This window comes from Aulonocara stuartgranti, assembly GCF_965226115.1.
Source record: "Aulonocara stuartgranti genome assembly, chromosome: 12".
In the NCBI taxonomy this organism is placed as follows: domain Eukaryota; kingdom Metazoa; phylum Chordata; class Actinopteri; order Cichliformes; family Cichlidae; genus Aulonocara; species Aulonocara stuartgranti.
The window spans coordinates 18886662-18913544 of NC_138948.1; the positions used below are offsets into that span (position 1 = coordinate 18886662).

The 26883-nt window shown below is 44.9% G+C and overlaps 1 protein-coding gene across 9 annotated transcripts in view; it reads left to right on the top strand.

Moving 5' to 3' along the window:
* smtnb (smoothelin b) overlaps positions 1-26883 on the top strand; it is a gene marked incomplete at its 5' end in the record, with an annotated part of 49453 nt that overhangs the window by 20473 nt on the left and 2097 nt on the right. The window contains 18 exons of one of the 9 annotated variants that reach the window (XM_082554587.1): positions 61-139; positions 226-304; positions 1352-1425; positions 6718-6814; positions 10917-11584; positions 12564-12615; positions 13325-13924; positions 15259-15332; positions 22117-22296; positions 22507-22582; positions 22741-22782; positions 23536-23715; positions 23923-23985; positions 24088-24160; positions 24243-24419; positions 24512-24638; positions 24771-24922; positions 26308-26485. In XM_082554587.1, coding sequence (XP_082410713.1) covers positions 61-139; positions 226-304; positions 1352-1425; positions 6718-6814; positions 10917-11584; positions 12564-12615; positions 13325-13924; positions 15259-15332; positions 22117-22296; positions 22507-22582; positions 22741-22782; positions 23536-23715; positions 23923-23985; positions 24088-24160; positions 24243-24419; positions 24512-24638; positions 24771-24922; positions 26308-26455 — 2941 coding nt within the window. In that variant the 3' untranslated portion in view covers positions 26456-26485. Of the gene's footprint in view, positions 1-60; positions 140-225; positions 305-1351; positions 1426-6521; positions 6638-6717; positions 6815-10916; positions 11585-12563; positions 12616-13324; positions 13925-15258; positions 15333-22116; positions 22297-22506; positions 22583-22740; positions 22783-23535; positions 23716-23922; positions 23986-24087; positions 24161-24242; positions 24420-24511; positions 24639-24770; positions 24923-26307; positions 26486-26883 lie in introns of those variants that run through there. The other 8 variants (XM_082554593.1, XM_082554585.1, XM_082554586.1 and 5 more) reach the window with 8 other exon arrangements.

Consider the following 26883-nt stretch of genomic DNA (forward strand, 5'->3'; position numbering starts at 1 on the left):
TTCATGGTGAGTGGGGACTAGTTGAAGATCCATTAAAATGTCTTTGCGTTTCTTTCTCAGGTCAGAATCCAACGAGAACTTGGATGGGCTGAAACAGAAACTGCAATCAATCCGGGACATCGACGAGCTTCAGCAAATGGTGAATATCGTATCGTAATATCAGTAATGCTAACGTCTCACATCACTTTGTAGTTTCACTGAGCTTTTGCGTGTGTTTGCTCATAGCTCAACGCAGCCAGCGAGTTCAAGGAGAGGAGAATGATCCGAGCGGCCATTCGGCAAGTTCAAGAGGAGCAGCAGCAGGGTGAGTGGGATCCAGTAACACTTGTCTGACGGAGCGGAATCAGAAACATCTTGTCTTATAATGACAAATCAAATTAGGGTGTTGCAGTCTTCATGCCACGGTGGCATCTCAAACAGTTTAACCAAGCTATAATTTGCACCAGTGTAATTAGAGAGAAATGCACCAGAGGGAAATATGTCAGAATTTCAAGTCTTCAGATGTTTGCGGTTTGTTGCAAAAGATGTAAATTGGTTTGATGAGGATGCAGAGAGGAAGAAATTCCAGAGATGGACTAATTATTGCTCATTTACAGATGAAAATTATTACATTGTTATGAAATAATCCCTGGTTCTCTCATACTGGGCCTTGGTGCAACAATAGACAGGGAGAACATGCAAACACATGCACATAGAAAGACCTCGGCCAGATGGTGGATTTGAACCCAGGACCTTCTTGCTGTGAGGCAACGGCACTAACTAGGCTGAAAAACTGCCTAAAAATCAAGCCGTTTGCATAGTCTCGTGCATGCGCTTTTGGCTTAGAGTTATCTTGCACATTCACTGATTCCATGTGCTACAGCATCCATCATTGTAGCACTTGGACATCAATACTTCAAGAGCCATCCAGGCACCATGTGCACATCCAGAAGAGGGTGCTAGAATTAAAGGTAAAGAAATGAACTTAGCTATTCATTGTGGAACGTGAAAGTAAAAGTAAGTTGGCCTTATCATTGTCTTGGCCATAAAGTATGTTCACGTGTGAGCGCTCAGTGCCATAGTTACTAGGGCAGATCTACGATGCTGGGTCAGATAGGGGATTCCTGTCATGCCTAAGTGCTGTCTGGCCCGTGTGAACATTGAACTGCACGTAGGAGGCTGTATGTACAGGGTGATACACGCACACAAAAAAGCAACCCATTTTCAATTTAACTTGTGTCCCCCTGTGTTTCCTCTTCTTTTAAAATCACACATGACCAGAATGTTAACATGAGATGAGATTATGAGAAGGTATCTACTTTGCTCTAAATATTCCTGTACTGTATTTCTATTGTGTGCCCCTGTTTGTTAGTGGTCGTGGAGAGGGGGAAGACTTCTGGCTTGGAGCCTGAGGGTGTGCAGTCCCAGAGCAGCATGGGAACTGGGGTGAGTACTGCAGAGTTACTGGAGTGGGAAGAAGAACGATTAAATGTCACAGCGCTGTGCTGGTGCAGTCCTGACATCTCACTTATATCTGACGGGTAAACCGTCTGGTGTCAACTTCCATTTACAAAAATCATCTATGCATGGGGCCGTTTACGGGTGTCACGTTCTGTTGCATGGCAGCAGTGACCACCGAGGTTTCTCTGCTGCCGCAGTGAAGAATGCACAAAACAACAAACAATGAGACTTGAGTCACTTACCGGAGCGGGAATATAGCTGCACACAAAACAAAAAAACACATGCCTGAGGCGCCACAGAGGGAGGAATGTGTTTGTCACATATTCCTATTCAGGTTCGACCAAACCGAGGAAAATGATAAAATGTGCTTTGACTTTGGTGTGAGGGCGGAAAATTGTTTTTGACAGGGAGAGTCTCCCAGGTGCTGTCATTTCACACACATGTAACTGAAAAGCCTGTCTCATTTTTGAAGAAAAAAAAAGTTTTAAAGTATGGATTTCTTAAGATTTCTGTTACATCTGTCGGACAACTACTTTTAGCTGGAGTATTCGGCCTTGTCTCAGAGGTCCCTCACAGCTGGTGTGCCCTCTTGTGGCTGAGCAGCGGAGCCTTACAGGAGGAGACGTTAGGTTATCCGCTGTCAGTGATCAGTTTCTTGATAAAAGCTCTCTTTCCAGTGGATAGGATTTCTATAGGGAAAATTCATTTTGTATGCAGCCACTGCTCTTAAGACTAAGTCCCTGAGTGATGAGACCACCTCCCATATCTGTGCTTTTAAAGAGGGGAAAAATACAGTCACTCACCTTATCAGAGTTCTGGTGTTTCATTTAAAAGCACTTGTTTTTCCCACCACAGAGATGCAAAGGGGGAGAAATGAAAGGCTTTTAGTATCAGTCCCATTGTCTGCTGGAGCCTGTGCTTTGCTTGCATTCCTGTGTGTGTGTGTGTTCTCCTCAGCTAGGAAGTGATGATGGCATGTTGGCGTAACAGGATGCCCTATCACTCAAGCCTATTTTACCTCACTTCCTTCAAGACAGCTGAACAGTACGTTGGTGAAATTGTGAGGATGGACGAGGAGGGGGAGTGGGAAAATGCGGAGGTCGGGGGTTGAATTCGGAAGGATGGACAGACAGACGGCCCACCAGCTGTGCCCCGGCAGTCTTAAAAGTCTGTACTGAAATGGGAATGTGGGCCAAAAAAAACATCAGCCAGCAACAGCAGCAGCAGCAGGGCTCCTTCCAGTCACATCACAGCGTCGGATCTCTTTGAGCCTCTTACAATTGTTCCGTTGAAGATGGTCTTAGATAGGCCTGAAAAGCAGCACGCAGGCACAAGCGGCATGCAGTATGTGTATGTGAACCCGGACTCAAGAAGTTGCCTGTATACAAAATGATGAACGAAGGTGTTTAATTAGTAGGTTAATACGGCTGTTTGTCTGTATTTATGCTAGATTCCGATCGCATTTAGAATTTAATGTTTCTAATGCTCACATGCGCGGGTAGCTGAGGTACACTTAAAGTTTCCTTTTGCCCATTTTCTAGTAACCACGTGGAAACTTTAATTATATGTATGTAGCAGAAAAAAATGTCAGCACACAGAAAGGGTCCTTTTGATTATTGCAACACATAAAGGCACAAAATATTTAAATTGTGTTTTTTGTTTTTTTGAAGAGCACAACTCCCCAAAAAAGAAGTCAAAACGAGAGCAGAGTGTGTCAGAAGTTAATGTGTCAACCAGGCAACCCATTAACCTGTAAAAGTGTCCGTGAGTCTGAGTGTGGTGGGGGTCAGATCCCTCTGGAGACAGAATGGGAGGGAGGGGAAGTCAAGGGAGTGGCTTCTTGGTATTATATGTGTATGTGTGTGGTGTTTGTGGTGGTGTAAATGTTTGTGCGTGGGTGTGTATGATGTGGCTGCGGGAGCAGAGCGTCAGAATAGCGGACGTCCTGACTCCAAGAGGGTTGCTGCTGATAGAGAGGGAGAGAGAGAGGCAGTCAGTCGCGTGAAGAGAAGGTAAATGTCACTCTGATTTTATCGCAGGCTAAACACGCCTCTCATTTTCTTAACCTTTGTTTTTTTTTGTTTTTTTTCCTTGTCCTGAAAAGGCATGTAAATATCTTTCCTCGTCAGTCTGTGCTCATTTCTTTCTGAGCGGAGAATGGGATGTGCCTGCCTCTGTGTTTACATTTCAGGTATGTGTACTTAATGGTTTATTGCTCACTTAGATCGCTCGGTGCGCATTTTAGCCAACAGGTAGACTAACTACAGCTGAAAGTTTTCACGTTTTGCATGAAGATCCATTCAAATAGTCAAAGTGTTGTTTAACAAGTTTAACAGAAACTGTAATATTTAATGCTGGATTTTAAAATGGATTTATTAAACTAAACTTTGAAAGTTTGCAGGTTCGCTTACTATCTAGGCGTGTTCAGTTCAGACAGGCTGCTTGTTGGTTTGTTGTTTAATCATAAAATTGCTACAATAAGGAACCTTAGTTGTCAAAAACAAGCCCCAGTATGTGCAATAGAGAGGGTTTAGCAGACTTCTTAGAGGTAAATTGTGAAAGCGTCCTGTAGGAGGAAAAGTCTAAAAAAGACCAGAAGGAAAGCTTAGACTGGCATGTGCTGATCTGCAGTAAGTAAAAATGGGAATGAGACTCTGGTCTGACGACTTCTGCGGGTTTCCTCACTCCAGACTGAGTGTATATGTGATGCAGAGATGATTCCTGCTTCATTCCAGATATTGTATTTCATTTGTTGGAGGTTAGCCGAGCGTGTGGTTCCTCAGGCTGCCGTAATGGAAAGTGAGCCGCCAGGTTCCTTCTTCTTTTCTTCTTCTTCTTCCACGTAGCGGCATGGAAGACCCTCAAATGGGTCTGACCTCACCAGTGGAGTGATGGATTTAACTTCCACGGAAAACTGGAAGTTAAACCCCGTCATTTAATCCAACTATGGATTAAAACCCGGCGTGTTAATCCACAGTTGAGCTCACTTGTGTGAGCTGGTTGGTAAAAGAGGTGCTTGTGTCTCATTCTGAGCTCTCATTGTTGTTTTTTGTGGAGTTGAGGGTTCAGAGGAGTCCAGATGGCCCACGCCTCGCTGCGGTCACGGGAGAGGACAGTTGTTTTTCTGTTTACGAGGTTGAGATTTTGCAATTATAGTCTGACACAAACAGGCGCTTGAGGCCGTATGGGACAATTGGCTGGAGCGACAGGGTGTCGGTGTTGGTTCCCCTCTGTCAGGTCCCAGCCATCAGGGCCAGAGCGAAGCCGCTAATGATAGCATGGCGGCTGGCAGCAGGTCCTGTACTCTGGTCTCGATCTCTATTTCCACTTTATCTTCCCCTTTTTTTTCACTCAGCCTCGCTGTCTGTGAGAAATATGTTCCCTGTGGTTTAGTGGGAGTTTTAAATGACGGCTGTCTGTCTGAGGCCCGGTAGGAGCAGCGGAGGGTGAGGGGGGTGAGCACGTGAGGGAAGGCTTGTTCTCTTTAATTGTGTTTGTTGCTCGAACACAATTATCTCCCCCTGCGACTCTTTGATTGGGTGACTGCGCTCAGGATGCGAGCATCCTCTCGCCTCAGTGCACCGTAGTGCCTTCATTACAGGAGACTGTTTGTGCCCTGCAAAACCATCAGACGCTTTAATGACTCATTATAGGAGCATTCTGCTATGTTTCTGTGGCTTGCCGCAGTGTATAGGTGACATTTATTGTTGTCTAGAAAAGCTCAGAAAACCTTTTTCTCGAGCCCCTGAGTCTGTGCTCTGCTTTTAGCTCCATATGGAAACCTGGAAAAAGTGACATCAGGGCACCTGCTACGTAGATTTATACTGTTATAATATCACATTTAGGAGTTCAACTCCCCTTTTGGCTTATTTTAGCAACAAAATGTAATCATGTGTCCCAACCCGAGCTGTGCATTTTCCACATTCACCTTTTGCCTGCGTCTCATCACATTTTCTCCTCTGCTTTCAAGCCACTATCTCCTGTGATCTGCTCAAGGAGGGGAAGGTCACAGTCAAGAGAGCATAAAGCTGTCGGGTTTCTTTCTTGCCTCTTGCTTGTGTTTGACTTGGAGCAGGCTTTGTGGTTGGTCCTCTGTCTGCACGGATCACACATTGCACTGATTAAATTCCATTTAAAACACCAAAGGTGTGATTTGTAGGATTTTCACTCTGCTTCTGCTGTTAACAACCAGGCCAGCCTTTTGTCTTGAATAACATAGTTTACACATGGGGAACTGATTGTGCGGTTGGGTGTGTGCACTTTCTTTCCATGCCTGAGAGATAGTGAATGTGTTTAAGGAGCATTTGGCAGTAATAGTAGGCTGTAAATCTGGTTTAAGTATTATATTTTCATGTATTGTATGTTTTTTCAGGATCCACCCCAGCATTTGTTGTGCTATTCTTAACCCAGATGCCTCTTTTAAAGTGATTTTTGCGCTGTGATGTCATTCATCATTTCAAATGAGCTGCTGAGTGACGAGCAACACCTGAAGCTTCACACAAGACAATTTTGCCCTTTAGTAGAAAAGTTTAAGTCTCCAGAAGTTTGAGTTAAGAGTATGTTTGTTGGTGATTTGAAGACTGTGTGTGTGTGTGTGTGTGTGTGTGTGTGTGTGTGTGTGTGTGTGTGTGTGTGTGTGTGTGTGTGTGTGTGTGTGTGTGTGTGCTCAGAGAAGCCCTATTTGTGCAGCTGATTTTCCCGTGGAGTAGCTCAAGGTCAAGCACCAGAGGCCCAACAGTAGTGTCGGCATCCACATCTTTCCCTCTCTGTTCTCTCTCTCCTGTTTCTTTTCTTCAATCCAAAATGCTGCCGCCTCCTCCCCGTGACCTCCTGCATTGGTTAAAGTGCTGAGGTAATCTAAAGATGGTCAAATCATGGGCCTAATATAGCAGTAAACCAGGTGGTGAATGCACATGTTTGCTTTTTAGCCACTCAGGGCGCCTCTCTCTCTTTCTCAGCCATACACAATCTAAAGTAAACATCCTTACTTTTCCAGCTGGCCAAGCTGTGTTGCTCATCCATGCTCAACGCCTCGAGCATTTGACCTCGACCTCAAACAAAAGACAGTTGTGATCACCAGCTAACCTCAGACCTACGACAGTAACTGATCTTTCATTCTGGTTTTGATCGGAGGAGTGGCTGCCTGCTGCTCGGAGCAATGGCTGAACGCATTGAGCCTTTTGAGAATTTCAGCTCAGTTGAGTGCAGCTTTGCTTTTTGCAGCTGAATTGAAGATCACTAAGCACATGTTATTCTTTTCTTCTTTTTTTTTCACAGGAGACTGAGAAGGAGAGCCGCAGTGAGCGTATCCGATCTCAGATCTGGGAGTTAAGCAGCCAGCAGACACAACAAAACAGAGAGCAACAGAGAATAGGTGAGAATGAATGCGAGTACTCTTCAAAAGAGAGGGAAATTTTCACCGTTTTATGGTTTGTTTTTCATAAGAAAAAAAGAGAAGCTGCACAACCTCACGCTTGCAGGATATTACTTCTGTCACACTTAGGGATCACTGCCATATAGAAGTTTGTATATACTGTAAACATGCCCTAAAGGTCAAGTTTAGTCAGGCAATATCAACACAAAACCAACACTGGTCACCTCTGTTACACGTATGTGTAAATGCATACGCCTCTCTTGATGCCTTTTCCTCTGGAGCACCTGTTAAAATAGTTGGCCAAAGGAGCCATTCTCCTCATGAGGTGGTCGTCGGGAGGTCATGTTAGTTCAGCCTTTTTATGCGCCTTCATCTAACTTTATTAAGTGTTTGGGGTAACTCACAGCCACGACTAAATCTCTTTGGCTACACGTCCTTTACTTTTTCTTTTTTTAAGTGTAAAGTAATTTCATTAGCCACTCTGTCAGTCCAGCCATCAATAAAGTAATGTCAGTTCATGCCTTTAAGAGGAAACAAGTGTGCTACATTTGCAGCAACACTTGCAGAGCTAACACGAGCAGCTTGTAAAACGTGTAAAAGTGATTGAAGTCTTGTTGCAAGCCTGTTTGTGTTTTTTGTCATTTTTACTTCTTTTTTTTTTTTTTTATCCCAATGACCACGTATAACATCCACTTTGTATAACTTAAGACCAAATTTAACTTTGGCCATCCTTAGCTGATTTCAGCACACATTTGGCTAACTGGAGGTTGGCCCAAGGCTCATAGTCATAATGTCATTCTGTGTGGCCTGGTCAGCCATGGGCTTGGCTCTTGGTGTCCTTCACATGGATGAGGGGTTGGTGATGGGGTTCTGGGAAGCAACAGAGGGAAACCCAGCAACCACACCTCTGCTAAATAAAGCTGATACCAGAACAGAACTGAAGCCTCCTTTACGTGGCCGTGAAACTCCCCACTGTTCTGCATTTAGCTGTGCCTTACAATTTAAGCCAGGGTGAAGCTAGGGTCAATAAAAAAAAAAGACCACCATAGAAATGTAAAGAGGAAAGGGAGCTTTTTTAAAATGGATCAACAAAGACATGGGACATTTGTGGTTGGTGTAATACAGTGTAGGCAGGGTGGGCATGTGGTTCCTGAAGGTGTGGTCGTCTTAAGCCCTGAGCATAAACGCATAATTCCGCGTTTCACATACAAAGAAGAAGCTTATATTTACATGCTTACGTCAGTGACCATGTGTCACTATACCGGTAAGGTTATGATTTCAAGAGTTTCTCAATGCTTTAAGTTCTCAGGGGAGAGCGAGTTCCTTTGAACGTATCTTATGCAATTTTAAAGCTTTGAGCTGATCGTTTTGGAGGTGATGTGGGATAGGGGTAGTTCAGACTGAGAAAGTGATCCCCATACAGTAACTTATTAATCTAAAGGTTTTGCACAAAAATATTATCCTTTTGACTCTATTTGGGTCATAATTTGCAAAAAGAGCGTCATTTGCTATTCAATAGTACGTGAAGCTAACAGCTGAGACCACTAACTCCTCAGGATTTTGTGGTCTGTATACAGTACACACACAGTTTCACGGATTTTGTTTGCAAACAAGTGAATTCCTCGCTGCTGATCATTAGAAAGAATGGACATGCTCAAAGGCACAAGTGGCCAGGTGATTTGTCTAGCTATTAGTATAAGTACAAGTCCCCTGTCATTCGCTATAGTCTTTGGTCTAAACCAACAAATCGCTGATTAACCATAGTGTCACAGCACCAGTGCAAATATTGCTATAACACATGAAATCTCTTTACACAATCACAAGCTGAGCAACCAGAATTGGCACACAGGTATATCTTAGGCCCCCTATATTAGATCTTATTATGTTGCCTGGCAACCACCTGCCAACGCAACAAAAAAGAAAAAAAGAAAAGAAAAAAAAAGTAACAAATTATGAAAGCATCATCTCATTTTGCAACAATAACATCTAATTTATATCCACAAAGCTTTAATGATGCGTGATATGACCTAATCACGGTTCCTAGCAACCACCTAATAACACAGACCCCGCAGTACCGTAGCACAAGCGTGTACTAGCTCTAAAAACAAGTTGCTTAATCCCACCACAGGTCGGATCATTGAAAGATTACGTACGTTTTTGTTTTTTTTTAACCTCTCTGTCAGTGTTGCTCTTCCATTTGGTTGCCACTGAAAAGTTTCAACAGCAACTACATGCACGGACAGACATTCATTGTTCCTGAGGATGAATCATTCAGACTCTAGTAATCCAGACTGTTTCTTTTCTTTTTCCTTTTTTTTTCACCACGGTGAGGTTAAACTTGTAGATTTGAGTAAAATATCAAATCATATTGTATTACTGTGTATTGTATGAGTTGTCAAATTGAATAAAAAATACTAATAATGAAAGTCCAGAGCTGCTGGCATGGCTCCAAATCTACAATGGGGTTAATATTGTGTTTACATCTAATATAACAACTTCTTTTAAAATACTTTGTGGCTAACAGGGCTAACTGTTGCCTTCATCACCTTGCTACAGAAGCCTGTGCCCAGCCTGTTACAACAAATTTAAGGTTTGATTAAACCATGGAACTGCTCATGAGCAGCTGAAACGAACTCGTGTTGACCCCTTCACAGCCAGCACAAATACTGGGCAGGCTTCCTCTGGGGTCATTGCTTCACTGTCAAAGCAGTATAAAGAAAGCTCTTGGTTGTCCTTTGTTTGTGCTCCGTATATATACTGGCAGAAGGCTGTAGCGTTTTGTTGCTATTTTGAAATATATATAAAAAAAATGCAAGCCTCTCATTATGCAGTAGCAGTGGGGATTTTCCCAGAAATGGCCACACAATAGATACGACAGCTTCCCAACGGCAACGACATGAACAATAACGTGAGTTTGCTGGAGAGCAGCTGTGTGTGTGTGTGCGTGTGTGTGTGTGTGTGCGCGCGCGCGTGTGCTGGCTCTCACCTCGGTTATTACACTTATTAAAGACCAGTAATTGAGCTTTGGTTGAGTGCATTGCGAGCTATAGACACTACTGTGTAGCGGACCATTATTGTCCTAATTGTGTGTCCCGATCACGTTTTCTATTCAGGCTGTATTACATAAGCATTCGGTCTGTTTAATCAACAGCTTGCTGCCATTTTTAGCTTCTCTCATATCTGAAACAATTCACAGGATTATTTTGGGAAATTGCTTTAAAAGCGATAAACTATTATTAATAAACTTATTGTGCAGAATCTACAAAGCAGTAATGAGCCGATAAAGGTCAGCTATGCTTGGTGAAGCTGTGAATGCTCAGCCGTGATTACATCTGCTCGAAAGTTGAAAGAGACTGTCGGCTGCCTCCGGTCAGACTGGAGTCCCTCTTTGATTTGGTTAGTAAATGACAGACATGCATACTTGGTGAACTCCATTTGGTTGCCAAGCTGGTGCAAACTAAGGTCAGTCAGAAGTGTTTTTAGGTCTTTCTTTGTACATGTGCTGTAGGAAGTGGATACACATCTTGGTTTTCTCTGTTTTTCTTATCTGCGGTGTGTGTGCATAACCTCAGATATTCATATAGCAGCATGGTGGGGTGTTGGAGGTAGATGCTTGTCGCAGGGGGGAGGATGCGGGCAGGGCTGTGATGTTTGGAGTGTGGTTTCCTGTTCGTCTCTCTTTTTAACCCACTCTCTCCCTGACTCCTTTTTTTTAATCGTGTCCCAGATATAACTGTGCCACATGATCGCTTTCCACACTCGTGGAAAGCCTTCTTCCTACTTGACGCACATTCACCGGCCCAGTTGCAAATCTCACTCAGGAACTTGAGGCCAGTCTGGAGGAAATGTCTACATCCCTTCATGTCTCCACATGCCTGCCCTGTGATCCTGAGTGTATTTTCTAGCCTGGCCTTTCTGGGGCCCCAGTGTTGTGGAAAGATTTCATTTAAGTCTCCAACATACCCATCTACTTCTTCCATTGCCCTCTAGTGTACTAGTAATACAAGAAGAATCTAGGTAACATGAAAATGTGTTTTTACAGAAGAGAAAACTTGAATGGTACAGAAAGTTACTTCATATATTTCATTTGTGTTTTTTATAGCAGGTTCCAACTCAGGGATGGTGTTGGTTCTGGATCACCTGGTAAAGGATGATGGACCTCTGTTGATCCAGCCTCAGCGAGAAGCTGTGACCAAGGAGGCCGACCTGGTTATGTCTCACTGTCAGAGGTCAGACTCCTCCGATCTTAGCGCAGCCTCGATGCTTTCCAAGCCCAATCTGGATTCTGTGGCCTCAGAGAAAGGTCTGGGCTCAGCTTACAGAGCCCGGCTGGACTCTGGAGCCTCAGACAAGAGCCAGAGTTCCTCCCAGCGTGGTCGGCTGAACTCCGGGGCATCAGACAGAAGCATCAACTCCCAGTCCTGTGCCAGACAGAGAGTGGGCTCAGATGTCTCGGATTCATGCGTCAGACCCCGTCTGGGCTCCGAGACTTCAGACAGCATCGGCCTGTTGTCAAGGAAGCGGACGGTCTCTGGCACATCTGATCAGAGTGCGAGCATGTCCTCAGAGGAGCGGGCGCCATCGGAGGAGGCGGAGGTAGCCGGGAGTGAATCGACTTGCAGCACAGATTCAGAAACTGACAGCAGAAGCCGAGGTTCAGCCGGCACCCAAGCTGAGTCTAACCAGGAGGAGCCTGATGGGGCGGTTTTATCTCGGAGAGATCCCGTAAATGGCCTGCTCAGCGGGAAAACTGACATCCAGAGGCAAAAGGTGGAGTGTGTGTGTGTGTGTGTGCTTCAGGATTCAGTCATATTCATGAATTAACAACTTAAATTAAGTAATCCATGTTTTTGCACCTTTTTAAGCTACTCTGTCTTGTACTCAGGCTGTCCTGGAGTCTTACATGAATGCTTTGTGGTGCATTTGTCAGCTGTCTGTCTCTTTGAGCCCGCTGAACACTGAGCGACACACGCCGTATATCGTGACTGCGCCACTAGAGTGGGGTGCTGAGCTGCGTAGCCAAACTGAAGCGCACAAACCGTCCGAGCGCTCCTTTTTTCTTTCCTTCCACGTCATTATTCTTGACACGAAAGCCGACACTTCATTGTTCAGTGACACCCAGGTCACATCGGCATCCATAAACACTCCACTTCGAACTCCCGCTGGATGTTGTTTGACTTTTGTTACTTGGTTACACAAACAAACTGTGCACCTGACTTGTCTCTGTTTCACCTCAGCGGCGCTTCGGCCTCACCTGGTGTCAGAGAGGAGTACACAGCGTTAAAGGCCAAACATTCCCTCTCTCTCTGTTTTTCTGCACTGACTCTGTTAAACTGTTAAAAGCAAGATCTTCACATGGAGCGGGAGGGGGGCTACGGTGACCATGACGCCATCGTGTCGCTTCGCTTAATGTGTTTACTCAAGACTGGCCCCAAACTTTTTTTTATTGTTCCCCGTGCTATACAAGCTGATCCTCAGGCTCCTCGCAGTAATGTAAACACTCTGGGATCCGTCGTGGCCACAGTGCCAAAAAAAGAACAGATGCTCACATCTTCATGCCGAGTACAATGTTACATAATGAAAACACCACCAGTCGATTCTGTATTTAGGACTGTGTAGGTCAGGAGTCCCCGGAGCCGCCCATGTAGTCCTCATGAATGTGTATTTTTCGCTCTGCCCGTTGACCTCTGCTCTCCTCTTCTTCCTGTACTAATTGTTCTGTCGTGTTTTTGTTTTTTCCCGTGTTTAGATAACTGTGGGCAGTGACCTGTCCCGCTCTTATGGCAAAACGAGGGATTCTGGTAAGAGCCCTGCTCTGATGTATAAGTAGAAAGCCTGTCAATATCAAGCTAGATCATCTTTTTAAGATACTTATCAAGGAAAACCTTTAAACATTCATCTTTACATTTTCTTGAATATATCTGGAGAAATTCTCATTGAAATTATTGCTAGATCAGTTCTGAGAATTATGTAGGGGCTGTTAGGTTGACCATAAAGGAATGGACGGCTGGGAAGGGAGCATTTTGTTAATGCACCATATCTTCAGCGCTCTCTCCTAGATCTCATGTCATGTCATGTCCTACAAGCTGTGCTATAATTTTGTTTTCCTCTTAAGTGTCACATCTTGTTTCATCTTTGTAAGTATGACCCCAGTAAATATCATCTACTCTAATCCTTAGATATCCCAAACCATGAGCGTTGTACATATCACCTCTAAGTGAGAGAAACATTCCCTGAAAAGTCCAAAAATATAGGAACAATGAGAGGGTGAAGCACAAGTTAAGTCAAGTAAAACATGGGGCTGGAACAAAGGCTAAAAATGAGGAAAGAAAAGAGGAATAGGATTTGTAGAAAGTTTTTGAGGTGAAGGAGGGGGATTACAAGAGCAATAAGTTGTAACGGTGCTAAATTCAGCCTGGGCAGTGGAGGAGATCCTGGTTACTTATCTCTCCTGTACGGAGCTGTCTCTTTCTTTGATTTAAACTCCCCTCTTTCATTCTGTCTTCACAGCACCCGAGAAGAAAGCTGTTATATCGGAGCAGTTAAGTCGCACCACCTCTGTTCGTGATCGAATGCGCAAGTTTGCAGAACTTGAACAGAGTTCAAATGTCTCATCTTTAAAGAAAACTCCTTTGAGGAATGGTTCCTTCTCCAGCAGCACTGGCCATGCAAATGTCTCCAGAGCTACCGAGCTGTTTACACACTCAGCAGCATCCCTCAGCACATCTGAAGACAGGCCAGCACGGTCACGTGTGGGCTCTGCATCTGCATCCGTGAGTCAGGTCGTGCCTCAGCCAAGAGGCGTGGCTAACAAGTCTCTGTCTTCAGCTGACCAATCGCAGAGCTCCATGGGTGGGATGGGACATCCAGCTCAAAAAGATGCGCACGCCTCCGATAAGTCAAAGGAAGACGGGACCCCAGGGATAGCAGCTGGAGAAAAGGTCACCCAGGGAGAGGCAGACCCAGACATGAAGACCTTCCTCACCATTGAGATCAAGGATGGACGCACCACCACTTCCTCCTCATCAACCACCAGTAGAGGCAACATTATACCCATCACCCACATGACCCCACGCATCACTCCCAATGCCCTGGTGGGGCAAAGGCAAGGTAGGAGCATCAACCCGGAGCTCACTACGTCCTTAAATGGTCATCAGGAGCAGCGATGGTTGACATAGTGTAGTGTAGAGATTTTACTCTGAGCTACCACACACTAGTGTTTTTGTTTGGACTCATTAAGGTTGCCAAGCTGCAGCCCACGTTATTTCTAATGGACTATATGTCTTTTCTTCCAAATGTCAGCATTAATATCAGCCGCTACAAGGAGTAATCAGATTGAAGGAATAATGTCACAAGTGGGATAATGTCAAGGGGGGTTTTGTGCATCTGAAGAAGCACATGGATGAGTGGGGATAGATGTTAGAGCTGAGTGTATAAACAGCGCGGTCGCACTGAATGGTATTTGTTAGAGCGTGGGCATGTCGGGAGTACGGAGCTGTGGGGTCAACAGAAGAGAACAAACTTGGACAAGAGAAACAGCAACTGGTTGTCTCAGACGAAACTCAATGGGAATATTGTTACAGTGCAAATGAATTAGCCTGCCTGCCCATACAGTACAGGCCTTTGTGTGTCATATTCTGTAGTTATTGTCTGCAACACACTTACTTTTTACAGTCAGTGGTTTGAGTGTGAATTTTAAAATGAGAGAAAAATGCCATCAGAGAGGGAACACATTCACTTTGAATGTGGCTCAACATCTTGATAGTACACTCAGGACAGTATGTCGTGATGTAACAGAGACGAATTATCTGCATGATAGAAAAACATGTCTGGCATCAACTCAGCGCTTTACAGAAGCGCGAGCGCTACGGCTGCTGTTACAGTCTGTCCAAACAAAGATGTCTAAAGCTTCAGCTCTTCTCAGCGACCGGCATCTAAAACCCAAACAGTTTATTTTAAACTCAGTCTGAACACGTGCGATTCCAGCCCGCTCACCACTTACAGCTCCCTCGTACTCCGAGAGCCGCGCTGCGCTCTGTCACGAGCCTCGCACGGCTCTTTTTCATGTCATGTTCGCTTTAATGTTTTTAGGCTCCTTTTTTGGAATCCTGCCTGTCCTGCTCTGAGTAACAGCAGCCTGTTAATGTGTCTCCAGTTTCCTGCAAAAGCACTGCAAACTCTCTTAAATGTAGACCGAGCTTTGCTGGTTTGCATCAGTCCTGTATTTTATGATATAGCTTTCATGTGTGCGTGTCTGGATGTGGGTGGAAGCGGGTCACATAGAAATGTGCACACCAGGCCAGTGAAGAAAGTGCTTATGTTAAAGGTGGTGCTATCTTCAGTCATTAGACTTGTGTGCTGTGTATGACACTGTAGTGGTGTGTGTTTGTTTTCACACCAGCTTAAGGTCTTACATTTCTCAAATCTTTGTTTCTCTGTTTCAGAGTTGACCCTCGGCCTAAGAGCCACACCATTTAAGATCTCTTCCTCCAGCTTCTCCTCTGGACCCTCCATCAAGGTACAAACTGCCTTACAAAATGGTTTTGACAAATGGTCACAAAATTGTGGCTACACATAAACCTGACAGATCTTATCAAGCTCGTGTAACAGGCTTGATAAGATCTGCTATTAATTTAAAGTTTGAGCTTTTTTTCATCTTCTGTTTTATTTCCAGCGGACCCAGTTAAATTGCACGGTTTCTGCTGCGTTTCTGTCACAACAATCACCTATAAGGTCTGAAAAGCTAGAGAGCCAGGGGAGTGAAGGACACCATGTGTAAGAAAAGGAGGGAGAGGAGGGAAGAACAGTGTTTATCAAACACAGAGCCAGTCACATCTGCCCTTGTAGGGTATATGAAAGAGAGAAGGAGAGAGAGAGAGAAAGAGGGAGGGAGGGAGGTGTTCTGGGTATTCCCGTTTTTCTCTGTAGGTCATGCACGCTGAAAATTATCCAGGAAATGTTTCCTAAATACACCTTCAGTGCTGTGCAAAAGTCTTGAACTATCCCTCATTTCCTTTTTGTAATTTTTAGAAAACCTATTTCTTCAGGCTTTCTAGAGATTTTTTAAAGTTTTCCCTGGACATTGGCTACTTTTTCACTAATTATAAGGCCTTGTAAACATTCAAATGAACATTTTTTTTGCTTTTTAAGCCAGTTAACGGTGACCTATGAGTCGTTCAAGCATGAAACAACATATAACTCAAGGGATCAACCTGTGTTGTATCTAGACAACTTAGCAAAGAACATTTCTTTATGAAAAATGCCAAAGATAACACAGTTTGACGGATATCAAATTATATATTTTTTTATCAGCATGACTCCAAAAGTGCTATTAGCTGAAAACTTGGACCATCTCATCCTGGTGTACAGTGTCTCTCTTATCTTATCTCTTAAAAAAACTGAGAAAACTGAACAAGTGGAGGAGAAAACTGGAAGTCTTGGACCTAAACCCCCACTACAGCACTATCTGAAAGTCATTCCCTTACAAAATTGGAAAGAATCCAGGAAAAACCTGACACGGGACCTGAGAGATACGTCTGCCCCGTCAGCTGATCAATCTAGTGTGTGCCAAAGCTGCACTGCGCCCATTTTCCTAGCAAAACATAAAGAAATGAGGTGTGGATCATTTGCACAGTGCTGCATGTGCACACACTGCACTGATTGGGTGGATTGGTCTTTCCATAGGATTGGAAAGTTACAGCAGTCAGAAATGACCAAACTATAACATCTGAGGTCTGGGAGAACAGATAAACTCCCATTTGCCCCATTTCTTAAATCCTTCACTCTACCATGAAAGGAAGCATCCTAGTTAATGGAGAGTGGGTGATTGAGAGAGGAAAGGCACAACAAACACTGTTCTGTTTACTCTTTAATGGCTTTGTGTCCCCCCTCCCCCCGTGTGTTGAGCGCAGTGGTAATCTGATTATGAGATTTGAGAGTAGGTTAATTAGGGCTGGGAAGAGGGTCCACAAGGCTGTGCCTGTGGACCCTCCTTTAGCATAACAGCTTTCTTATAAAAGACAGATTTTTGCATGAAGAAGATAAATCTTCTGCAAGATGTGAGGTTTATCCTAGCATGCAGGTAATGTCTTTAAGTGCAGCTGTGCATAGGATTACTTCTAAACAGTTACCAGACAACAACTGTGCTATCTGTAACTGTTGAGGTTGGTGGATCAGCAATGGGCTCCAGCGACACAGCACAGGTATGACTGCATGCTGGCAGCAGCAGGCAGTGGTTTACAACATCCAGACAGCTGCGTCGTAGTTGTATAAGTTTAACGTAAACACCTTCAGTGAGAAAGCGCAGAGCTGCATTAAGGCTGCTGCTGATATTTCAACAGCTTCTGCTCACCATCGAAGACTAAGCCTCAGTCACCACGCTAATGAGACTGAGAAAAACAACAGACACCGTTGGTTAAGCTGAGCTCAGAGGTTGGTGGGTTGGTTCAGGCAGATGCAGAGACCACCTGTTGCCTGACTTTCTCTGGTTTAGCTTGTGTGTGTGTGTGTGTGTGTGTGTGTGTGTGTGTGTGTGTGTGTGTGTGTGTAAGAGAGAGAAGGTGACATGTCAGGAGGATTGACCTTAAAGAAGCTTACCCACATACCCTTTTCACATTAGTGACTATAAGAGAGTGCACAGGATGGCATGCGTTTGAATAAACTCTTCCTGTTTAGTGATGTTAATTGACCAGAGTGGTTTTGAGATGAAACTGTGATCTGTTTGGGTGGTCTGGCCTTCACTTTGGTGGTCTAACCTGAGCACTTGCAATTTATTTCTATCCCAATAAAAGACGCTGATAGCATCGGCTTTTCTTTTCTAGACGATCACTTTTAAATCAGGAGCCATTTGAGAGACCGGTTAAGATCAAATAACAATAAAAAAGTCCAAATACTGAGTGACTTGTAGTTTTTTATTTCGGCTAAGTGCTCGCAGTGTTTCATTACAATGAGAGTTCATTTTAGGTGGTGGCTAATTAATGTTGGCTTCTGCTCTAAGTGATCGCAGCTGCTCCTGCCTGTTTTGTCCGCTGTCTGTCCATGCTGATCGCTGGCCTTGAACACAAGTACAAATGATGCCTTAGCTTTATAACCATGGCGATGACAGGACAGTTGGCCTTTCCAAAAGTCGCAGAGATTATTTCAAAGCTCTCGGTCACGCTGGTGGTGCTGCCGCATGAACGTGGACGTCTAGGCTCAAAGTCAGTGGCAGATTGTCTCGCTGTCACACAGAGGGATGAAAACTCTATTGTTAGCATGCTGTCGATCCATGACGCATGCTGGGTACACAACCGGTTCATGTGTGTCACAGATTTAAGCTTGGTTCACAGACCGGAGGGTAAAGGCTGGGGATGTACTTAATTAATAGAGTAGAGCGATGTCCTCCATGGGTTGGGCTATTGTTCCTGCTGCCGCTAAGCATTTGTATTCACTCTTCGAGCCCACGTCATTCTCATTTGCTTATCTTTAAATTCCAGCGACTGTTGCACTTTGTCAAATTTCTCCCCAGTTCCAGTCCTCATTTTAATCCTAGATTGATGCACTTTACTTTACGTCTTTATGTTTGTCATCAATGATCACATATTTATCATGAAATGCTTCTGTTCACACTGTGTTCATAGATGCAGTATGCACAGTACTATTTGATTTCTGTACTGTGGTGCAGCAAAACGCCTTTGAGTAACTTCATCTTAAGAAGTTTTAATTTAACACAGAAGTACTTGACATCAGCACTGGCTGATTTGACTTTACCCTTGAACGAAATTTTTGAATTGCTGTCCTTCCTAACATCCTTGCCCAGAGCTCTGAAAACAGGGCTTTACTTCATATCCACAGCATGTCTGGTTTTCTCATGGACCTAAATTCTTTGCCCTCTTCCCAAATCTGGAGCTATATCTTGAATGGTAATCATGCAAAATGGCTGAGCTGATGAATCAGGTTGTATTTTGTTAGAAAGCCTTTAGTAAAGGAGGTGTACAACCAGTGTGCAACTTTTTCACCTCAGCCCAGGCCTAGAGCCACATCTAAATGCCTGCTGCCTGCCAGTGGAGGTGTGAAGGACGTGCTTTAGATAAAAGGAAAGTTGAACTGGGAGGTGTGAGTTTCCTGACTTGTGGTCACTACAATTCCACCTCCCCCAGTGCCCCAGATCTAACCAGCTCAGTGGAATAACAGCGGGGCAGGAGATAAATATACACGCCCAGGGCACCTAGAAATGAGTAGGTGTGGGCTGCCTGGGAAACAGGATTCCCTGCATACTCATTGGTTGCAGGGGGGGATTTGCTGGGGGTATAAAGGTCATGCATTGTTTTCTGAGAGGACACTTCTATTCTCACTGAGGCATAGGACACAGCCCTGATCTGACACCTCAGGATAAACTTTTTGGAAACTTGTGGGTATTTCAGCAAAGAGGACATTGGCCAGTGTGAGTTAAAGTTTGTCTGGCCATGCCTGGAGTGAACCTGGACTTCCTCCCAGCCTCTCAGTCTCCTAAGGCTTTGGGAAGCCCAGACAGTGCTTGTGCTGAGTCTGGCCTCGAAGAAGTAATTGGGGACCTGCTTGCTCAGGATGAAGCTGAGGATGAAGAGGAGCAATTTGGTGTGAAGAAATTTGAAGCAACATTGCGCTGTGCCGTGGGGGAGATCCACAGTGACCTGCAAGCCTTTGGGAAGCGAGTGGATGCCCGGCTGGATGAGGCTGCGGCTGAGGTGGCTCCTCTGGCTGAGACGATGTCCAGGTTGCAGGAGGAGAACCTGAGACTGAGGATTCAGCAGGAAAGGCTGATGAGGCAAGTTGAGGCCCTGTGTCAGGTGATGGGGCTACCTGATCCATCACTGCATGAACTTTACAGCAAAGACTGCTCCAGTTTAATTTCTAATAAAAGCAAAACTTCATCCGGTGGTGCTCCATCCTGCATGCAAGAGACTGGGTCTGAAAAACTCCAGGATGCTTCCAGCTGCACTCCCCAACACTCTCTTTCCAGTGCACCTCAGGAAACCCAAGCACACCGTCTCCTGCATAGTCAGTTAAGTGTACCCCAGGAGCCTCTAACGCCCATCCAGCACTCAGTCTCTCTGTCTCCCAGGACAAACGCACCTTCACCGGCCCCTCACCCGCCAACCTTTGCTACGTGCCGCTCCCTCTCTGCTCCCTCTCTGATGGCAAACATTTCTCTCTGCAACAGCATGGTACTGCTCTGTTAATGATTCTGATCATGATCCCTTTAATTCAGATAAGCCACTTGAAGAATGGGACTGTCTTTTTGTGCCAGTGTTGCCAATACCTGCGGATCCGCAGACCATTAATTTTATGTGCCGCAGCAGCGATCCCGTGTTCAAACCACATACTCTGGTCACCTCTTTCAAATCTCTCAGTAAGCTTGACCGTCTCAGCTGACCGTCTCAGCTGCCACAGATTCTGACAGATTGTGTTTATGTGAAGGACTCCACCGCAGTCTGTCACAGAGGTATTCCTGTGCTGTAACACCATGCGTCTCTAATTGTGTCCCGGCTCGCATTCATGGATGCCTGCAAGTGTTCTGTTGAGTGGATGCACTTCCCGGCGGAGGGAAGGATGATTACATTTAGCAGCAGCCTTTTAGTTTGCCATCTGCAGATTGTGTGCCGTGCTCACTTTGGCAGGCACATGAAGATAGAATTGAACGTTTGAAGTCTTTCTTCTGCTTTTTGTTCCTTTTCATTTATAAAGTTGGAATCACGAGTTAGAAAGAAAATGCAAGGAAGGAAAGCAGGTCCCGCAAAGCCACTGAAGGCGTTTTTAACTCGTGTGGCACAGTGTTTTTCAGAAAGGAGCCTAGTAGCAAGACGTCAGGTTAGAAAAGACTGAAAGGCTCTGATTAGATGTGGTCCTCATCTTGAGGCTTGTTTGCTTTTGCAACTGTGTAACATACCCTCTGTGTGTGCACTTGTAACCTTTCCAGGGATATTGTAAATTTGCAGCATGAGATTCAGTTATTGAACCATGAAGAGTCTAATCTTGTGGAGGCAGCTGGGACCGCCAGTCAACTACTTTAAGTCAAGGTGACTGGTTTCCATTAAGTGGTAATCCTTTCAGCAGACCGATGTGATAATGAGGGGTGATCTTATCTGATCGTGTTTCTGTATGTCTTTGCCCAGTTTCAGCTTATTTTGCCATTTTTTCTATTTATACTTTTTCACCTGGAACTGGTCAAAGCAGTCTCCCATCACAGAAAAAAAAACCTATCAAAACAGGCTTTTTTAAAATTCCACAATGACTTGGATGTTTATAGGTACACTTAGGCTTAGTTATACATGACTCGACCACAAAGGTTATCGGGGAGCTTCTCACCCCGTGTGCATTCCCCCTGTGGCCTGACTCAGAGACCTTGTCTGGCTGCATTGCCTCCCAGAACATTCTTCATCGGTCGCGGGCCTCTCAGTCCAGCCTGTCCCATGGGTCAGAACTCTGTGTCCAGAAAAGAGTTGAAAACCAGGGACCACCTTTGATCACCCAGTTCTGTGGCTGAGCTGGGCATTGTCCCTCCCTGCTGAGACCTGGTTTGGCTGGGGGACTTCAGTGGGCAGGACTCGGCGGCTGTGAATACAGATGGGACCAGCTGCCTGAGCTATATCTGGACCCAGAGTCGTTTACAGCAAAAGCATTGAGGCCACAGCTAGAACATATAGTCTGCCACAGGCATTCGGCACCATATGAACATGTAAAAGGAATTTGCTATAGGATTCATGGTAACTCTCAATAATGCAACACATTCCCACGTTCCTCAGCTCTGCTCCTCAGCCCTTAGGAGATATTTTTCCTCTGGACTTTTTTATATAGTAATGCGTTGTCCCTATTTTACAGTGAGAGTAAAGCATTGCATCTGTCACATAAACTCGGGTTGGCAGCAGTGTTGTATGATTAAGAAAAATCCATGTGTCAGCAGCACTCCATAAACTAGTGAACAGTAACTTGGCAGGGTTTCTTTTAGCCTCGTGTGCTTATTGTCACTCCCTCGCAGATCATCCCGCTGGAGCTGGCCTAGAGACAAGGAAGTTATTACTGGACAGGAAGTGTCAGACGTACTGTCCCTGCGATGTGTTAGAGCAGCCCTCGGCTTGTTCTGATTACATCTTAAATGTCAGCCACTTTCAAATAAGTTTTCTTTTTTACCCTCCTTCATTTTGGTTCTGGCTCTGGTTTAAGAAGTGTCCTCCCAGTAGCTCACTGATTTCCAACTAAGGTCACGGTTTTCTTTGCAGTCTATGATAATAAATGTGCTCCTGTTCACGCTCTGTGTTGTGTTACTGTGTTCGTTTTGCGCGCAGATGGAGACGGGGCCCGTCATTGCTTCTGAGCCAGTGTTTTCAGCTGTCTCGTCTGTCCAGCGTCACGTCCCACTCATTCCCAATGGCTCTGGCGCTCAGACCAAACCTGCTGAATTCTCCGGGAAACTAACAGCTGAAAAGCTGGCTGCGATCGAGGATGAAGAGCTCCTCGACAAAATGGTACGTCACGCCGGAGCCATAATTCTCAATGATTTAAGTTATTATTTCGATAAAAGTGTGTTTTGATTCAGGCGTGTGGAAAGTTTGTGCATTGACACTAAACCTTGTCACAGCTCTGCATTGTGTGCGTGCAGATTTGTAGCATAGAAAGTACCAATTGGGCAAATTTGCATAGAACGACCCCTCATGTTTCCATCCCCTCTTTCACAGCTCGATGAGTCAAAAGACTTTGAGGAGAGGAAGATGATCCGCGCAGCCATGAGAGACCTCCGTAAAAGAAAGAGAGGTAACATCATGCATCTTACTGTTACTCCAAACTGCATGAAGGCTTTCTTTTTAGATATTTAAAAGCAGTCAGGCCTGATGATTTCTAATTTTCATCTACTTTTTTGTTATTGTTTATACCTTATCTTGACACGTAATTGCCTTTAATTCTGCCCTCAGAGGCCATGCTGGGATGTACTCAAGAAGAAATGGGTAGGACAGGTGGTGTGCAGTGTGCAATAACAATTTATACTTGCCTGTGTTTGCCTTTTTGTGTGCACACACCCTGTCATTGTGAGACCACAACAATCTTAGATGTGGTTTGTGATGGAGGATATTATGAAATTTTTTGGTATCTTGCATGCATCCTGTGTTTTGTTTTTGGGTTTTTTAATGTGTTAAACACTCACCCTACAACAGTTAAGATCTGTTTTTCTGCGGGCACTCACCACGTGGTTTCATTAGGCACCTGCTAATGGTGAGCTCAGATTTAGAGTGGATGCGTCAGTGGATTCGGTGGAAATGAGCATGCAAAGGGTCCAAGAGGGCCTCGGTGATCTAGATATTAGACACAATTTAAGTTAGTAAATCATTAATACTGTGCAGTATGTGTAAATGCATGCGTGTTTTCTGAGAAAAACTACAGCCATCAGTGCAGGTACCAGCGTTTTCAACATCGCAGTGTGTATTTGCTCTCTGTGGTCTATGGTGTTTGCGCAGAACATCTTATTTGACAGCTTTGGCTTGCCTGTTAAGACTCCCACCTGTGGGTGTTTGTGTGCTCAGAAACCCTCACAGTCCCGTGGAAAGAATTCTCAAACATATTGCCTCAAATCTGGAAGGCCTCACTTAATCCAACTTTGTGGCAGTCAGATGAGGTCCTGTCAGCTTATTTAGGACCTCTTGTCCTCCTTCTCCTCCTCCTCTTTTTCCACTGACATCATCTCTCTACCATTCCCGTCTCCTCTCCTCCAGACCAGAGAGAAAAGGAACGCGAAACCCGCCTGCAGGAGCTCCGGCAGCAGAGAGAAGACCGGGTGCAGAAAGGTCGTGCCGGGGTCGGAGCGGGAGAGGTGGTCACGAGCAAGGTGGAGAAGTCGGCAGATGGGTCAGCCGTCGGCCAAATCACCAAAACGAACCGCTTTGCTCAGTCTGGTAGTCTCTAATCTTTCTTGAACCAGCATTTAACTGAAGTAAAACCAAAACAATAAAACCAATCTATAAACATTCAAAACAAAGACATTAGCTTGAAAGTAAAAAGAGTAAAATTGTGTTGCATCAAAAAAAATTGATTATAAAGACAGAGATGGGAAGAATTTTATAAAGAATGGTCAATTTTAAAAAGTTTTTGTGTGTTTTCAGATGATGGGAGCAAATCAACACGCAGTACTATTGTCGAGTCCAGTTATGTGCAGAAAACAGACAGTGAGTTTTGCTTGCTGGATTTACAAAAACACATTCACTCGAGTGCATTGCATTTTTTTTCTTAATCTTCTCATTAATGTGTCCGTGTGATTGTCGTTCTAGGAGGGACAGTCCAGTCAAAATCATTCAGCTTCACCTCTTCCACCTCCACTAACACGAGCAAAAAAATAGGAAGGTTGGTCACGAGGCATTTGTACTGTTAACTACAGCAGATTTAAACATCTGTGCACTCTCTCAAATTAACCTCCTGGGCTCAGTGTGTTCGACCGCGAGGACGACGCGTCGTCGCGAAGCGGCAGCGGCGGGTTGGCCGCCATCGAGCGAAGGCAGGCGGAGAGGCGCAAGGAGCTGATGAGGGCTCAGACGCTGCCGAAGACATCGGCCATGCAGGCCCGCAAAGCCATGATAGAGAAGCTGGAGAAGGAGGGAGGCGGGTAAGAATAAACAGAAAGGTAGTGCTACCAAAGAAAGAAAAGGAGCAGATGGAGGCATGTAAATATTAACACAAAACTGACTTTTCTTTTAGCCCTGGAAATCAGGCGGTGGCCAAGGTAAACAAAGTCCAGCGCTCCACCAGCTTTGGCGTACCCAATGCAAACTCCATCAAGCAGATGCTCCTCGACTGGTGTCGTGCCAAGACCCGCTCGTATGAGGTGAGCCAGCGATCCTCCACGCTAAGTGCTCATTTTTAATCTTGAACCTGAGCTGAGATGATACTTTGGGAAAGTTTCCACTGCTTATCCATCCCCGTCTGCGTATCTCTTTTGTTTCTTTTTCTTCGTCAGCATGTGGATATTCAGAATTTTTCATCCAGCTGGAGTAACGGCATGGCGTTCTGTGCCCTGGTGCACAATTTCTTCCCCGAAGCCTTTGACTACAACTCCCTGAGCCCGAGCAACCGCAGGCAAAACTTTGAGGTGGCCTTTAGCGCTGCAGAGTGAGTACATGCTGAAGACAGGTTCTTCCTAACATTTGCAGTGACTGTAGGAAACCAATGGAAGAACTACTGTGTTAGGCCTATAGGTGTAGAAGTGATGAGCCAGTTTGATTCGCTGCCCCGCTCCCCTTTATTCTGTGTCGCTGTATGCCGGCATTTGCAGACCAGTGGTATGGGAAAACTTCTCGACCGATGTCCTGCTTTCCCCCTTTCTCCCAGGTTTATCAAAACCCCACTCACGACTGAGCCCATTACTACTCTAATACCGCTGCCTCTAAACCTCCACTCTTCCCTCTCCTATGAGTAACCGCTCTGACACCCCAATCTCCTCCAAACCAGATCCCCACAGGCAATCCCACTCCAAACAGCAAACAGGTTAAAAAAAAAAAAACTTCTAAGCTCGCCTCTGTGCCTTGAGTCATGTCCCTCTATTTTAGTCTAAAACTCTTTCCTCTCCTTGTTCTTTTCTTTTTCAAATTCCTCTTTTATGCCACCAGTCTTCACTTTTGGTACCCCCACCCAGCTGTGTGTGCATCTTCACGTGCTCCCACCAGGATAATGTAACGCTGAGATATCTCAAGTAGCGAATCGTACTCAGCACTGTGCTGTCACTCAGCCACAGCCCCACCCACTCCCCCAGATCTTCTCACCTTTGTGTTGCACTATCACTCACCTCCCCGGGCACTCCAAATCCCCGCCAATAGTTTATGTTTACTATCTGGATTCTTGATACGCACTCAAACACACACTATACTGTGCACCAGTGTGGTTGTTTTTGTTAGTCACTCTGTCGTTGTAACTTTGGGGGGTTTTTTTGTGTGTTTTTTGCAGAATCCACGTTGTTTTTTTCATCGTGTCTCGTATTTCACATTGATTATGGTTAAAAACAACAACAACAACAACAACAAAAACATCCTCGTCTCAGTGCACAGAAAAAAACAACAGCAAACAAAAAGGCTAAATGAGCATCGCCTGGCGCTCATTTGACATTTTGTTTTGCCTTTGTGTGTGTGCGTACGTGTTTTTGTCACGCACTGTATGTATGTACTGAGATGTTCATGAAGCATGTCAGCTCATGGATATATTTGTGAACACAGAATGTAATGTGATTGTTTTTTCTTTGTGTTCTTTCTCACTCCTTCTGTTTTTGTTTTTCACTGGCTGCTCACTGCTTTCTTTTTTTTTTCCCACTCCCACTTCCTCATTTTCCCACACTCTCCATCTCTTTGTCTACTCTCTCCGTCCCGTTCCTTCTGTGTCTTTTTATCTGTCCTTTGCCTGTTGTGTTTCCTGTTCTATCCACGTTGTTTCTGTCTTTTTGGGTCCTTTCCTTCCTCTCCCTATTCCCTTCCTCTACCCCCTTCCCCCGCTGGCCGTGGGTGCAGGAAACTAGTGGACTGTCCCCAGCTGCTGGATGTGGACGACATGGTGAAGATGCGTGAGCCAGATTGGAAGTGTGTGTACACGTACCTGCAGGAGTTCTACAGGGGTCTGGTGACGAAGGGCCTGGTTAAAACCAAAAATTCCTCCTAAAGTTGCACCCCAGCTAAAACTGAGCCTATGGTGAGAGAGGGGACGAGCTTGTGAGGGAACCGCACACACTCTGTGGTTCCCGACAGACTTAAAATGTAAAACACAGAAAAACTCCTTTATTGGCTTCTTTTGGATATTTGATGCTTCATGTTAATCTGAAGCTCCAAAGTACCAAACATGGTGTGTGTGTGATAGCATGTGTGTATCTGTATTCTGAGACTATGGCTCAGGCAGAGGGCCAGGACCATCTGCAGATCAGTGCTTTAAAAGGAACTGCCGGATCACAACGTTTCAAACAGAGTTAAGGAAAAAAAACAGAGAAGGATGAAGCCTGCTTTGTGCACCAAGTTTTTATCAAGTGTAAGGTTACAGGTGTTTATGCACTTGGCTTGTCAAGCCTTGTAAAGATACTCTAATAGAAATAAAGT